Here is a 16,828-nt window from a genome sequence, read left to right as displayed (position 1 = left end):
GCATCATATGACACCTTTAAGCTTTTTAATCGCTCTCGTTGTACTTTGATGTAATACCCCGATCGGTCCGCGCAGCGCCGATGCATCTCGAAAAAACCTCTTGAGTAAATCATTCAGACTTGTCTTGTGAACCGTATGAACTGATTCATTGAAAAGATCCGACTCAACAGAATGAATCGAGCATCACTATTTCCCTTGTGAGATAAGTATAATATGGCCCATTTTTATAGTGTTTTATAAACATCTTCAGTCCCCTTTCATTGCATGGAAAAGAATGAGCAGAAAAATTCTTAAAAATTTCTCCTTTTGTTTCTCACAAATTGTACATGATGATGAGCAAATGAGGACTATTCCATTGTAAATGATTTATCTTTCAAAAATTGTTAGACACACAGCCATGATCAGGTTTTTACTTGATTAAAATCATTTAATCACATCTATTTTTTTTTTTATTTTGCACTAAGCCCATTCACAAGAGTGGTCATACTATTTACTTCACAGATCATTTGGATTTGGCTAAAAGACACTGAAACAGACTAAAATGACCTTTAAAGGTGCAGAAAGCGATTTCTGAGAAATGCTGTTGATATCCGAAATCAGCAAAAACAAACACGCCCCTACCCAATATAATCACACCCTTATATTGCCTCCGCCCCCAAATTTCCGAACATGCTATTCAAAACAAAGACCTACCCCATCACTACTGGACACGCCCCTTACTGGTGATTGGCTACAAGTGTGTTTTGGTGCTCAGTCAGATCCACTTTCAACAGTGTTTCTTAGAAATCACTTACTGCACCTTTAACTTCTTATTGCAATATATAAATGTGTTGATGCAAAGAGATACACGATAATAAAAAATAAAAAAAACACCCACACATTTAGCTTTTAAGGCATATCATTGTTACCTATTTCACAGTATGAAAGCTAGGCCTACCTTATACAGGGAACATAGCAAGTTTGGAGCTCAGTATCTTTTCAAACATCTTTAAAAACTTTCTTGGTCTGTCTCACCCATTCACAACAACACTTCCACCACACACACATCCACACATACACACACACCACTGCGCTTACAGTCTTATTAGCCCATTTACCTAAATCCAAACACTGTTGAATGCCACATTATGGATCATGATGGTCAAGGTGGAATCCATGTGGTAACTCTGATGTGAATTATTTTAATCCAACTTTACAAAAAGAAAAAAAAAGAAAAAGTTAAAACACATCTATTACAGTTCATTGGATCAATGCAAAAGCCTAAACCCTCCAGGTCCAGTAAAGGAAAGTTTGAGGTTGAATTGGACTTCATAGCCGTGTTTCCACCGCAGGAACTTTACCCAGGAACTAGGGATTTTGGGCCGGTACTCATGTGTTTCCACCGCAGCAACCAGGAACTAAATAAAGTTCCGGGTAAAATATGCCCCTCAGAAAGTCCCTGCTGGCGAGGTAGTACTTTTTCAAAGTTCCGGAACTTTCAGGGGCGGGACTTGGGCGCTAAACATGCTGATTGTTTGAGTTCACGCAGCATTGTGATTTCAACCACCATTCATTTGGATCATTTTCAAAATATTACTTTCATTGTGTCATGAAATGTAATTTAAAAATTATTTCAGGCGAGAATGTAGTTGTTTAAAACTCAAATCTGTGGTTTATTTAACAGCGCCTATTTAAAAATGTGTTTCGCCGATCCCGGAGATGGTGAGCTCCACGCGATCAGCGGGAGCTCAGTGATCATCTATCCACCGAGAAGCAGCTTCACCTCGGGTAGATCTTCTGATATGTGCCGCTGGCTCTGATGTCTCTTTAGTGGTTAAACATAAAATATAATTTGTTTTGGGTAAATCTAACAGGTAATATTTGGTTTGTATTCAATTTGTTCAATATGTTAAAATGAAAATAAAAAAGGCAAATTGATATAATATTTAATTTCATTGTAATTGCTGTATATATACACATATACACTGAACTAAGTAAATTTCTGCAGCTGTTATTATGTTTAAATGAAAACGAAAGGAGGCAGTGGTATTTTTTATATTAATTAGTTTTATTGTAAATGTACAGTGAGGAAAATTGCAGTAGCCAAGGTGAGCTGACTGATGTTATCAAGTACACTGCTGTTTGCAGATTTACTGGATTTGCGTCATCGCGGACATCACACTCCCGAGTCGAATGCGCAAAGTCTGAACTACCGAGGATGCAAGTCCAAAATCAGCGTACTTTGTATTGAGAAACGCGCGCAGATCTATGTCACCAGTCTATTTGCCTAATCTTCCCGGTACTTAGACCACGGTGGAAATGTAGAAAGCAACAAGTCTGGGGGGAAAAAGTTCCTGGTATAATTGTTCTGGGTAATTTTGGTGGAAACGCGGCATATGTCAAGCAGTCAGGGTCGCAGCACCAACATGGTGCAAAGAAATGGATGAGAAAGAACGGGTTCATCCAGCAGAATTACGTTCTCACTGAGAACTATAGTGTTTTATCACAGAACCAAATACATCTTAATGCTATTTTCAGCAGTGGGGAAAAACAAAAAATCTCTAGCCTTCTCTAACCGTACATAAGAAAGTTCACTTGCCTAAACTCACTAAACGCACTATTAACTTCTGAGGAACAAAAAACAAAAAGCTGACTCAGCAAAACAATATGCTGACAAAACGGTCCAAAAAGTACGAGACCACAAGAAAGTCACTAAGAGATTAAAAAAACGGAAGAAAAGATAAACCACACAGAGACAATCCTTGACATGACCGAGATTTCAAATGAACAAAATCAGACACTGAACAACCCCATGTGAATACAAAACAATGAACAAAAACACCTGATACTTCAGGTCATTTAGCTATCAGTAATATTTGTACAACTCTTACTTAAAACTGTTCATGTGCAGTGTATTAATGTGCAGTGTATTAATATATTGTGATATGTATTGCTAAATGAATAGTAAAATATGAAAGACAGAAATGCTTTAAAGTATACATTTCAGATGTTTTTGTCTCCAAATTAAAAACAAATTAATATTACCATACATGTAAGTTTAACATAAAATGTAATTTAGCCTGTGACAACAATTAACATAAGCTATTTGGATAGTCAATTAAATTTGAGCCTTGGCAACGCTATTTAGTGGTTTGTTGTCTGATAACTTGGCTAGAGTGGAAAACTCAGTCATAACCAGTCAAATAACATTATATCTGTCCTCCTGACTGACAGGAAATCTGATAATAAGCACAGTTCTTTTGCTCTCTGTATGCACACTTCTACATCCATTTCCATTTGTGTTTTAGTTCTAGCATGTGTTTACTCCCATACTGTCTGGGGCGCTGTCTTTCCTGCACATGTCCTCAGACAGAAACATGAGCACATGTCATAAGGTGTGAGCATCCCCATGAAGAATTCCAGTTGGACCATCTATCTATCACTCGCCGCTGGAAGTTTCTTCTGCTATAGGAGGTGGTCCAGGACTGCTGGCACCATTGATTCGAGCTCCGGTTCCCTTCCACACAAACTGTGCTTCCTAGAAGAAAGTATGAAAGGACTACTAAACAATAGAAAACATACAGTGATATGATCTACACTAGAATAAATGTGAAAAAAAAAAACATTTGTCATCATTTACTCAACCTCATGTTACTACAAACCCAAAATGACTTTCTTTTGCAGAACACAAAAAAAGATATTTTGAGCAATGTTGATAACCAAACATTGACTTATAAGTCATTCAAGTTTGGAATGACATAAGGGTGAGTAACTGACACTCTGCAGAAAAAGATTTCTTTCAATTCCAATTTTTCTCAAGTATTAATCAAAAAGTTTTTTTTTTCCGGGAGAACATGGATTTAAGGACTTTTTCCCCTTTGCATTTAAGAGAGTAATAATGTAATGCCAGGGGAAATAATAATAAATAATTTGTGCTCATTTCTTATTTTTTTAATTAAATAGCATACTAATTTACAAATTATTCCGCAAATTTACTGTAGTTTGCCCTAAATTTCCCCTCGCAACTACAGCTATACTTTTTCTGTTCAACAGTGTGTCAACAACAGCTGCTGTCCTATCCCACAGTCAAGCTAAACATTTATAGATATCAGAATTTAAAGAAACTTTGCCACTGTGTGAGATATATGTCCAAAGAACAGGTACTGAAAAACATGCAAATGTGAAGATGGGGGAAAAAATGTGAAACAGCTAAGATTTCAGATTTGAAACATTTAAATAACCATTGAAACTCAACCACCGCAATAATAAAGTCATTGATTTGTATATTGTGCAGTAATAAGCTGAGTTGTAAGATATTTATTTGTATTGTTTTGAGTTTCTTATGGTTAACAAGGCTGCATTAATTTGATCAAACATATAGACAGAATATTGTGAATATTCGAACAATTTAAAATAACAGTTTTCTATTTAAATATAATTTAAAATCTAATTTATTCACGAGTTAGCAAAGCTTATTATTATCAGTTTTGAAAACAGATTTGTGCTACTTAATGCTTTTTATCGAAACTGTGATACATTTCTTTCCAGTATTCTTTGATGAACGAAAGTTCAAAGATCAACATTTATTTGAATAAATCTATTAATATATTTTTTAAAACTTCTGAACTAATGTATACAAAACAATATAAGCAACATAGTGTTCTTAATTATTAGGGAACTGAGCTGAGACCACTACTACTTACAAAAGTGAGAAATGAAAGTGTTTTTAATAGGTCTGCTTCCTTCCGTTTTCTCTCTGGGGGAAATGTTCTTTTTCTTTCAATCCACAAATTTTTTTTTTGTTCTCCTATAGATTCAACCCTCTGCCCAGTGTTGTATAACACTATATTTGTGTATGTTTACTTGCACAAACAATGGCAATAACTTTGTAATACTCTTAATTAATGTTTGAAAATATAATTTACAGCACAATGCTATATTCATCGTTAGATCCACATCTACTCATATTCATATCAATCTCATCCAAACTGCTTCACGGAAAAACTGGAAAACGCTGTTGTGTTGGCTGTTATGTGACGGCAATTTAACCTTTTACACAAATTCGCATGTTAATTCATGAGGTTGAATCCAGTAATTTATTAGTCAGTTACTTATTGATGCTTTTCTTTCCATCTTGAATGAAACTTTCATAATGCGTTTGTATCCAGTATAGAATTTAAAGCGCTGTTTTTCTGTCATTTTCAAAGCTATGTAAAATATTCTGTGGCTTGGCTTGATACACAGTCTAATGATCTTACTAAATAAAATTGTAAACATCTTTTACCATATCAAATTTTATGGCCCTTATTAGGGGTGCTCCGATCACGATCGGCCGATCATTAATGCGCATCTCGTTAGTAAAGCCGATTCTCTAATCTAGCGGTAAATTCCATCAGGTGTGTGATTTCACATAGAGAAGCTGTTACTACACAGTAGGGCTGTCAACGAATATTTTAAATTCGAATATGTATTCGAATAGTTTAAAAAAAAAAACGAATTTCGAAGGTGAAAATTAATATTCGAATAAAACAAAAATGTAAAAAAAAAAGGAAAGTTGACGTGAAAAGTTGAACGTGTTGACGCTGAAAGTTGACGTGTCTTCATGGAAGATGCCAGCAAGTGCAGAGCCCAACTCGACCGCAGCAGAGAAAGTGAGGTAAAATTGTTGACCCGTGAGACAAAGTTGTATGAAAGCTATTTAAGATACAGTTAGCATACCATTCGACCACTAGCAACATGATGTCAAATCTCAGAAATGTGCACCCAAATGAGCATGGCATAATGTGTGGAACTCCAGCTAAACAGTCAGGTCTTGACACTTAACGTTACTTTGCATCGCCCGCCACAAGATCTTTGTCTGCAACACGACAAGAGGCCATAACGGATAAAATAATTTCGTTCATTTGTAAGGACATGAGACCAATCAGTATCGCGGATGGGACAGGCTTCGGGGAGTTCTGTCAAGCAATGGATCCGAGGTTTGATTATTTATCATTTCATGTCAACGAAAAGTTCCATGTTTACCACAGCACAGCTCGCTCGGAGCATTCAATGTCAGTTCTATATGCTGTAAAACTTCAATTAATACTAATAATATTTGTTTCAATCACTGAATGAAGCTTGCTATATTTGGGACAACAGTTGCAACCTTAAATTGCTTGCACAAAAATTTGTTTGTTCATTTAAACCATTATGCGCAGAGAACGTGAGGGTGAGAGAGCTTGAGGTCTGGAGTCTTGTCCATTTTCTGAACCTTTTTCCCCCCATTTAGTTGATTTCCTTGTTTTTGTGTAGGTAATACGTTGTCATATATGTTTAAACTTAAATAGACTACCTATACAAGTAGTTATGTCTCTTTGTATTATTTTGTCCTGTTATTGACGCAATGCGCGTCATTGACAACATGCACAACCAGATGTTCGAATAGTTTGAATATTTGTGTGTTTTTTAGAGGGAATATTCGAACGTAATATTTTAGCAATTTTGACAGCCCTTACTACACAGAGCCGTTGTTAACTGAGAAGATGCACAAATCCAAGTTCATTTTCAGCGTTTGTTTGCGCATCTTCTCAGTTAACAACGTCTCTGTTTAGAAACAGCTGCTCTATGTGAAATCAGGCACTCTATGTGAAATCAGCAGCGCTCTACTAACGTGCAAGATGCAATTCACAAATGAACGGCAGGAAAAGTGATGTGAATATGATCATAATTTTATTTATTTGTGGAATTAATGTTTGTGTAACTGTAAGATTTTTTGTGGATCTCATTCTATTTATTTGTCAATATGTTTTTTGTTAATCTCTTTACATTTATTTTGGATCGTAATCTATTTAACTGGACTAATGCAACAATTCTACCCCGCTAGTATACAGTTTGTGCTTGAACTTGTTTTCTGATGTATATTTACCTGCACAGTTCCTGTACTATATTCCCCAACCTCTCTTTCAGGACTCCTAATTACACTGAGAGCGATATCATCAGGGCTGTGAGTGAGGACGTATTCATAACATGCTTGTCCTGCCTTGCCTGCTGGTGAGGAAGACGTGGAAAGGGGAGGGGCTTGAGAGGAGGCGGCACTGTCTTCTCCAGTGGGCGGGGTGTTCTGCATACCAGTGCTGTTTGCATGTTTTTTCCTGCGAAGGGTATCGATCCAATTGCTACTGTGGCGAGAGGCGAATGAGGCAAGAGCCAGCGAGCTCATGCGCATATTTTTTCCTGATGTGATCAGCTCGCCGAAGCCCTCCTGATGCGCAAACGCATAACCGGAGCGTCGAGATCCACCTCGCCCCAAGCGACCAAGAGCACTGCCACTGGCTACTCCAGCTCCGCCCACTCCACGACCCACACGACCACAAGGCTTCTGCTTTTTCTGCAGCACAAGCTGAGTGTAGCGCACCTGCAGAAAGACGGTGAGAAAATAATAAAGGGTGGGGATGAGTGTGAGGGGATGACCAGAAACTAACAAATGTGTCAAACTTACTGATGTGAAACAAATATAATCTATGCTATGAATAGGAATATGCAATAATCAACCAACCATAACTATCTCATTGTCATTGATCAATGCTTGGGACCATTTAAACATTTATAATGTATTTAAAATAAATTCATATAAATAAAGGCACTTATCTCATATGTTTAAGTTATATTTTATATATATATATATATATATATATATATATATATATATATATATATACACTACTTATACATACTCAATTCTTGTTTTGTCTAAGTATTGTTTAAGTCTTGTTTTTACTGTGTGATGCTGAATGTTTGATTGAACAAGGATAATAACAGTTATAATAATAATTCAAAGATGGCGTGCAATTTAGGACAAACAAACTAAGGTCAAACACACACTTACGGTATCTGAGAGCTGAGGTTTAAGGTCCAGTTTGAGAAAGCGGAAAGCAAGGACTGGAGCAATGCAGATGACGGTAGCCAGAGCAATAGTTAACCACACCACTGGCTGCCCGAGTGTGTTATGAGCACTTCCTGTAGTTAATGAACACAAAGCACGCACAAAAAGAAAACAAAAATAAGCCACACATATTTATACTACTGTGTAACACACATTTAAATCAAATATATATGCTGTCTGCATTTGCAGATGTTACGCCTGATATACCTCGTCACAAATACTGTAAAAACATTATCAAATGTGGGTTTCTATTTAAGATGGCAGGCACACAGTTGGGCCAAAGTGCTGACTCACCAAGGAAATGGAACTGCTTGGGGAAGATATTGAACAGAATGCTGGAGTGCATAGCGAAAAGGATAGTGAAGTATGTACCCAAAGAGCCCCATATAAAGAAGTGATTTATAGCCGTCCAATAACCCGTGTCCAGAGCAATCTATAAACAAATAGTAAAAAGCTTGGGCTATACAAAACCTTATACAAAAAATAACCGCAAACCATATATAAAGCAACAAGCACTACTTAAATGCTAATGTTTAATATTGGACTCACTTGGACGCTGACAACGATGACGAGGGCTGTTGCTGTAGTTACTGCAAAGGTTTGATAGTCTGCCAGCGGGACTCCATTGCTCTGTGTGGCGTGAGAGAGAACACCGTACGGAATGAAGAAGAGAACCACGGACGTGTAGATTCCCTGCGCGATGCAGATGAAGAACTCTCGCTTGTTAAATAACAAGTTCAGCTGACCCGGCTCATACAGCTTCGGATACTCCAGACTCCTCTGTTCAGGAACATCCTGAGATAGACGAAGATTGAGGTAAGAGTACGTTTTTATTTATTTTTATTTTTTTTATAAAAGGTAAACAAAAAAAGATTCAGTATTTTATCTTTTTCTTACCTGATCGAAGAGGCCCATGGCCAATACAGGCAGCGATGTGTATACGATATTGTAGAGAGTGATGAAGTACTGGTCGTAGACAGTCTAAATGAAAGAATCACAGTAAACAGAGCCAAGGTTATGACATCACCTCATGCATGTGACACCAGTAACTCAGGACCAGTTTATATTAGAGAATGTACAACATTCAGTATTTTTTTTTTAAACTTTACTTAAGGTATGGCTAAGGGAAAATCAAATAAGTAACTAAACTAAACAAAAACTTTTTAGCGCCTCTGAATAAATGTTCCACCTGCGCGGAGAATCCACAGAAGAACCCGAACCAGAAGTGCACCATAGTGAAGGCAAAGTTCTTGTAGAAGAAGTAACAGAGAAAACGGCACATGCGCAGATAGGACCAGCGTCCGTGCACCAGCAGAAGTCGCTGCAGGAAGCGAAACTGGGAAAAGGAGTAATCTGATGCCAGCACAGCCTGGATGCCCTCCTGACCGCTGATGCCCACGCCAATATGAGCTGCTGCAGAAGAAGAGAAACACACAATTTCAGATAATGCAGTTCAATGTATATATATTATATATGTATAATGTATATTTATACACAGGTGCATCTCAATAAATTAGAATGTTATGGAAAAGTTAATTTATTTCAGTAATTCAACTCAAATTGTGAAACTTGTGTATCAACGCACACAGACTGAAAGGGTTAGCTCTGTGTTCATCTTCAGTTCTCTCTTCACAGCAGTTCAGTCAGTGTACTGTTTGAGTAAATGAATTACTCCGGGATATTGGTTTGTTTGAATTCAGAAGGAGTGTCAGCCACATTAAAAAAATTAACAGCTTAAGTCATTTGTGGATGTATGCGTATTGGAGACGAGAACCGTTTAAAACGATTCAGTTCGATTTGGTGAACTGGTTCAAAAAGATCCGGTTACATCGAATGATTCGTTCGCGAACCGTATATCACAAATTGCTTTGTTTTGAACTCTCTCTCAACAGACACGGAAGAGAAGACAATGCTGAATAAAGTCGTAGTTTTTGCTATTTTTGGACCAAAACACACACACACACTCACGCACACACACACACACGCACACACACACACACACACACACACACACACATTAAATGTGTAAAAGATTTACTGAATACCTCAAGTTAACAAATAAACTTTGAAACCCCTAAAAATACATTACATACATTTTTTCCACTCATGTTTCCACCCACTTCAGTTCCCCAGACAGTCCCTGGAGACCAGTTTGAAATCCCCTGTTCTTGGGTATCAGTTGTCTTAGTGCTGCTCAAGTTCAGTTGCAGGTTAAGCTAAACTAATAAACATTCCTTAGACTAAAACCATAGATTTGGGGAAGTCCAAAATGATTTAAATTGGTGAAAAAGATTTGTTCTTCACACTAGTTCCACTGTCAAATAATCTGCAAACACCCACAGCATTAAACAAACAAAAGATGAAACATTGCTAATTACATGGGCAAGAACATGTGTGTGTGTGTGTGTGTGTGTGTGTGTGTGTGTGTGTGTGTGTGTGTGTGCGCTTGTAAATATATGGAGTAGGACAGCACAGGATGGTGTAAAGAGATTTAGATATAAACCACATCCTCCACATCTCATTCTTATCCATAATCACAGGAGCCTTTTGAAATTTAGTTGTGACACCGCGAGAGCCCACCAACACAGCTCTGAGATGTTCTGCTCAGTTAATGAAAATGAAGAAACCACATGTAACAACAACAAACTGAACCGACTGAATGAATATCAATCATTTGGTTTCTCATGGGCACCTTTGCTTAAGCTAAAAAAGAAATCCAGAATGTTTGGGTATAAAAGAGTTGTTTGCCTCAAAAAGCCTTACATTTCATCCTCTCATAGTTCCAAGAGTAACAAAAAAAAAAAAAGTTGTGGCTGAATATTGTACATACACCACACTTTACTTCAGGATTCTGGACTGTCTATGTTGTGTTTTGCCCCTGTTTCTGTTCTAGTGTTGCCTATTTTGGTCTCATTCCTGTCCATGTTTAATGTAATTAGTCATCCAATATACCTGTGTCTTCCCAATTATCCTGTGCATTGAGCCCCAGTCTGTGAAGTCTGTTTTTTGGTTCTTAACGTCATTGTGCTACGTGTGTCCTGGCTACCCTGTGTTTCCTCCAGTGGAAAATTAAAGTTAATTCTTTGTTTCCTTGTTTCTCACAGAAGGCAGCCCTGAATATATGGGCCTAACTGAATGAAATTAAAAATTACTACAACATAAGCTGAATAAACTCAAGTTCCAAAATTAAATTAATAATAATTACTACATTACTATAATATACACTACAGTTCAAAAGTTTGGGGTCAGAAAGGATTTTTTTTTTTTTTTAAGAAAATACATGTACTCATTAAATGCATCAAAGCTTCAGCAGTGATGTATTTAACAAAAATGTTCTATTTCGAATAAGTGCTGTTCAGTATATTCAGCTTTAATAATAATAATTCATTACATTTATATAGGCAATTCTAGGCACTCAAAGCGTTTACATAGTCAGGTGATATCTCCTCATCCACCACCAGCGTGCAGCATCCACCTGGATGATGCGACAGCAGCCATAGTGCCCCAGAACGCTCACCACACACCAGCTTACTGGTGGAGAGGAGACAGAGATGAAGCCAATCAGCAGATATGGGGATTGTTAGGAGGCCATGATGGTCAGAGGCCAATGGGTGCCGAGGTCACGCCTCTACTCTTTTCGAAAGACATCCTGGGATTTTTAATGACCACAGAGAGTCAGGATCTCGGTTTAACGTCTCATCTGAAGGACGGTGCTTGTTGACAGTATAGTGTCCCCGTCACTACTCTGGGGTGCTAGGACCCACACAGACCACAGGGTGAGCACCCCCTGCTGGCCTCACTAGCACCTCTTCCAGCAGCAACCTAGCTTTCTCAGGAGGTCTCCCATCCAGGTACTGACCAGGCTCAGCCCTGCTTAGCTTCAGTAGGCAACCGGTCTTGGGCTCCAGGGTGATATGGCTGCCGGCCAGCTTTGCCGTCACAAGAATAAATTACATTTTAAAATGTCTTAAAATAGAAAATAAATAATTTTCCCTTATATTACTGCATTGTAAAAATTTAAACTTGGTGAGCATAAAAGGCTTCTTTTAATTTTTGTAAAGAATCTTACTAACCCTAAGTAATTGAATTGTAGTGTTTTTATATAATAGTTGCACAATAATAATTATAGTTTGTTATATTATGTTATATTATTAAGATTCTGATGGTCTGTTATTTATAGCTGTAACCAATCCTAGTATATTTGACTCAAAGAACCCCGATATGTGCATATCAAAAACAAACTGGCTGTCAAAAAGAAAGATTTATTCTCTTGGCAAAGACAAGTGTTGAACATTCCCCTCTTTCTCTTACTCTTTATCATGCTGACGTCATTGGCTCCATCTCCGATGGCGAGTGTGACAGCTTTCTTATGTCGTTTAACCAGTTCCACCACCAGAGCTTTCTGAAGAGGAGTCACTCGGCAGCAGATCACTGCTCGACAAGCACACGCCGTCTCCAAAAACTCACGCTCCATATCCGCTTCCAAAGCATGAGCCTGGTTAACAGAGACAAGAAAATATTTATTAATATCGCCGTTGAAAAAAACTTGCTTTTACCAGCCTAAGACGGTTCGCTGGTCTTGACTGGTCAATCAGTGGCCACTTGCATAAACTGCTTAGAATAGTATTAAAGATTAGTTATCCATTTTTTTTTCTGTAAGACTGTTTCATAACTTTTTGAAATCAGTTATATAAAAATAAAGACTGGTCTAATTTCAATCCCAAAAAAGTAAGATCGATTACCACTTATATAAGTGCTAGTTAGTCTAGTTCTTAAGAAACTAAAGTGTCTACTGTATGTTTATGCAACTGACACCTGGATCTAGAGGGGTTTTGGGCACAACAACAAGCAAAACATCATTGCACCGACTTTAACAGCAGTATGAACTGATAGCAATATTTATATACTTTTAGATAATAATCTACATATCTGACGGACATTGGTTATGATCATCTTCAGTATCTCCTCTGAAGGCATCTTGATTAAATAGTATATAGTATAAATAGTATAATAGTATAATAGTATATAGTATAAATAGTATAATAGAATAAATTCCTTCCAGTTAGGCTCCTGAATGCTGCTCTCACTCACCAAGCTGTGTCCACTGATGATGAGGGCGAACTCTCCACTGATTGACTCCAGGAAGGAGGAGGGCGGAGCCTGAGGAGGCGAACATTTACTCTCATTAGAGACCCAGTTAGAAGCACCACCAGCTCCACATCCATTTCCAAAGGCACAAGCACCACCCCATCCCTGAGCTTCAACTTCTTTCCCTCCATCTCTGGTGCGCGCCGACTCCAGCATACGCTCTCTTGATTTCCTAAAAAACATAAAGAGGAAGAGAAAATGAAAAGGTCTTTCCTGAAAAACTTCATGGGTTGATGAATTTAATGAATGGAAACATCAGCATTGTACCTGAGTTCTTCACGTACGCTTTGGACAGTGTGTCCATTGACAATGAAGATCTCTGTCATGTCATCTGTCAGCATCTTGCAGGAATAACCAATATTTACTGCAGTCTCTGTCACAGAAGGTGAAAAATACACGCTTACGTTGAAGTCGTGTTAAGTAAATGGTAACAGCTGTGGCCAAGCCACATGACTTCTGATTTTGATGCCGATCTTACCCTGTTTGTCTCCAGTAAGCACCCAGACCTTGATGTTAGCCAGCGAGAGAACAGCAATGGTCTCAGGAACCCCGTCTTGCAATTTATCTTCTACAGCTGTGGCCCCCAACAGCTGTATCACGTATTAAATATTTTATATTATTAGCAAGAAGACTAAGGAAACAAAACAAAAGGAATTGGACACACAAACACACCATCATGTCCTGTTCGATCTCCTCATAGGCTGCAGACAGCCGGTCGTCTCTGCAGTCTGTGGCTTTATCAGCTCCGTTGAACCGCTCTGCCCACGCCTCCCACTGCTCCTCAGACAGATCCCGATAGGCCACTGCGAGCGTCCGTAAGCCATCAGCTGCATACTCCTACACATATCCCAACATCAGCTCATGATCCTACCACTTTTTAATGGGTTTTATGGGTTTTATTTTGTTTTGAGAACCATTGCATATGACAGATAAACTATTATCAAACAAAAACTTAACCTAGCATGAAAAGCTGCAAGTCTATGATGGTTACACAAGGTTGCAACAGTAAAAACAGTAATATTGTGAAATATTATTACAGTTTAAAATAACTGCTTTCTGTTTTGATACTTTAATCAAAATTGATACTTTCTGTTTTTGATATTTGATATTTTAAAACATAATTTATTCCTGTGACGTAAAGCTGAATGAATTTTCAGCAGCCATTACTCCAGTCTTCACTGTCACATGATTCTTCAGAATTCACTCCAATATCCTGATTTGGTTCTCAAGAAACATATAGAAACATAAACGTATAATTCTCTTAAAAAAATAATAATAATTTTGACCCCTATTACACTGTATAAAATATATTATAAATAATAATATTCCTGTAATTAATATTATGTTATAATATATTTTTAAATACTGATTCAAACATGTTATTTGAAAAATGACCAAATAAATATTTTTCTTCATACTACAAATGTTTTGGTCTCAAACCTTTTACCTTCGTAGTTATATCTTCTCCCTTACATAATGATCTCTAAAATTAGGCTACCTTCGCAACCCTGCCACTTGCAACCACATTTTATTTACATATTTATTTATATATCATTTAAATTTGTATTTATATTTTATTATTAAAAATGTTTTTTAACTGCTACAAATAACTATTTCAGAACAAAAGTCCCATACAATGTTCAGTTATGTAAAAGTACAACTAACAGGTTTTTATTACTAGAAACATCCACAAGAGGGCTCTGTGGTTTGTCTTATAAACACAGCAGCAGACTGTGGGTTCTAGAGCTTTAGAACTTCATACAAACAACAGAAAACACAAAATAAACTAATCTGAAAAAGCAAACACTCACGTTGAGATGGTCTGAAGTGATATTCATTAGCTCATGGCTGCAAGAGTGAAGCCTCTCGAAAAGCACAGTGTCAGCGCCCTTACAGTACAGACGGATACGGCCCGCTGGATTCCTCACTTAAACACACACACACACACACACACACACACACACACACACACACACACATTCAATTACAGATAGTGCTTGCGCCTCTTCAGTGATGGGAGAAGCTTTTTTTCCCATTTGGCAAAAACTAACAAAGTTTTATAAATCATAAATCAAATTATCTTAGTTTAAAGATATTTTGAATATTGTTAAGGGGAAAAATGATTAACAAAACTGATAAAGAGATAGTTCTGCAGTGCACTCAATAACTCTCTCTCACTTCTCTTTATAAACACAAACTAAATGGACATAAATGACAACATTCAAACACAAATGAAATGCCTGCTGCAATGTACACACCACTTACCCGAACTTAAGGGTCATAATTCAGCATTATGAAAGGGTATATGACACACACAACACTTTCTGTATTGAATTTAGCACTAATGTTCCACTTATTTATGATGCTTGGCAGGGCTGTATTTATGCTGTATCCATATTTCTCAGTCTATAGGGAATTTTACCCGCTCTTTCTCTATCGCACAGTGCTAAACCATCTGGCATCATAGCCAAAATAATGTTTAAAAACTGTACACTCTGGACTTTGCCACAGTTCACTGCATAAAAAAAAATATGTGTTTGTAGTTAGCTATAGTTTGGCCTCAAAAGTTAATCAATCTGACAAAACTTTACTTTAAAAAGACAAAAATGATATAATGTGGAGGCTTTCTCATATTTGTGACATATTGCATATTGTGCTTTTTACAAATACACTCAAATATTTTTTTTTTGTTATGTCAGTTGCAGGAATGTGCGTGTGTGCTTGTGTTACCTATGACAGACATTCTTTTGCGGATGTTATTGAAGTCCAGGATGGCGAGGAGTGTGTATGTGACCGCTTTGCCGAGCTCTTGTGTGGTGACTGTGCCGGGTGTGCGAGAGCGGAACACAAAGCCAAAGTTACGTGCAGCTGTTACTAACGCCCCCTCATCTGGAGACTGAGCCTTATACACCAGCACTCCTTCAGGTAGTGAAAGACAGAGGAAATAAGGAGGACAATAATGAGATAAAATAATCATATTACAATCCAAAATTACTATATCATTTCTAACAATATTAAAGTCAACAGCTTCCCCAAGTCAACTTTATCTAAACTCTTCCACTGGATGAAACAGCTCTCTGAGTAAGGCAGATAATCGTTTTTCCAGATCCTTACCCTCCTTCTTCTCCTCGCTCATGACCGTGTGGCAGAGAGACAAGACCCGGAAGAATTCATGCACTGCTGGTTCTCCCACCATCACCGCCTCGAGCAGAGACTGGTCGTAGAAACAGAAGTCCCGGTCTGCTAAAGGGTTCCAAGCACTGAAGTCCAGGGGCTGGACCCTCTGAGAACAACAGATTAAATTAACTCTTTCTGAGCAACAGTAATGACAAATGAAAATGAGAAGAACTTCTTTAATTCCACAAAGTGAATCATGGATGCACTGACCTTCTGCTGAGCTCCTAGAATGTCCATCACCTCACCTGTGAAACGAGAGAAAGAAACCGAAATGAGATCTGTGACAAACCTAATACATTACAACATATTTCTCAGTGTATGGCTGTTTGTAGTAAATCTGCATCTCTGCTAAAGCATTTGCATAGTTTTATATATATAAAAATATATATTTCATTAATTATCATTTATTGATAGTTTTTCTATCAATTGTCTATTTATATAGACTCAGACTGCATTGTTCAATTCAGTTCAAGTTTATATGTATAGCACTTTTTACTATACAAATCGTTACGAAGCAACTTTACAGAAAATTACGTTTCTACAATATTTAGTAGTAGCTTATCAGTGGTGACTGTCAGTTTATGTGCATATGACAAGAAT

At 37.5% G+C, this 16,828-nt stretch overlaps 1 protein-coding gene across 2 annotated transcripts in view; it reads right to left on the bottom strand.

The window, feature by feature from the left end:
- Window positions 1-401: 401 nt before the first annotated feature.
- Window positions 402-16,828, bottom strand: part of LOC128031002 (phospholipid-transporting ATPase ID) — a 43,065-nt gene continuing 26,638 nt past the window's right edge. For both annotated transcript variants that reach the window (XM_052619170.1, XM_052619169.1), the window contains 16 exons: window positions 16,439-16,473; window positions 16,166-16,334; window positions 15,782-15,970; window positions 14,863-14,978; window positions 13,724-13,888; window positions 13,530-13,641; window positions 13,319-13,424; window positions 12,995-13,223; window positions 12,215-12,398; window positions 9,093-9,316; window positions 8,801-8,884; window positions 8,453-8,698; window positions 8,198-8,336; window positions 7,847-7,977; window positions 6,887-7,375; window positions 402-3,517 (listed from right to left, as the gene is read on the bottom strand). In XM_052619170.1, the coding sequence (XP_052475130.1) occupies window positions 3,419-3,517; window positions 6,887-7,375; window positions 7,847-7,977; window positions 8,198-8,336; window positions 8,453-8,698; window positions 8,801-8,884; window positions 9,093-9,316; window positions 12,215-12,398; window positions 12,995-13,223; window positions 13,319-13,424; window positions 13,530-13,641; window positions 13,724-13,888; window positions 14,863-14,978; window positions 15,782-15,970; window positions 16,166-16,334; window positions 16,439-16,473 (2,717 nt within the window). In that variant the 3' untranslated portion in view covers window positions 402-3,418. The remainder of the gene's footprint in view (window positions 3,518-6,886; window positions 7,376-7,846; window positions 7,978-8,197; window positions 8,337-8,452; window positions 8,699-8,800; window positions 8,885-9,092; window positions 9,317-12,214; window positions 12,399-12,994; window positions 13,224-13,318; window positions 13,425-13,529; window positions 13,642-13,723; window positions 13,889-14,862; window positions 14,979-15,781; window positions 15,971-16,165; window positions 16,335-16,438; window positions 16,474-16,828) is intronic.

Source organism: Carassius gibelio, chromosome A16 (assembly GCF_023724105.1).
Source record: "Carassius gibelio isolate Cgi1373 ecotype wild population from Czech Republic chromosome A16, carGib1.2-hapl.c, whole genome shotgun sequence".
Lineage (NCBI taxonomy): Eukaryota > Metazoa > Chordata > Actinopteri > Cypriniformes > Cyprinidae > Carassius > Carassius gibelio.
This window is presented reverse-complemented; position numbering and strand designations above follow the sequence as displayed.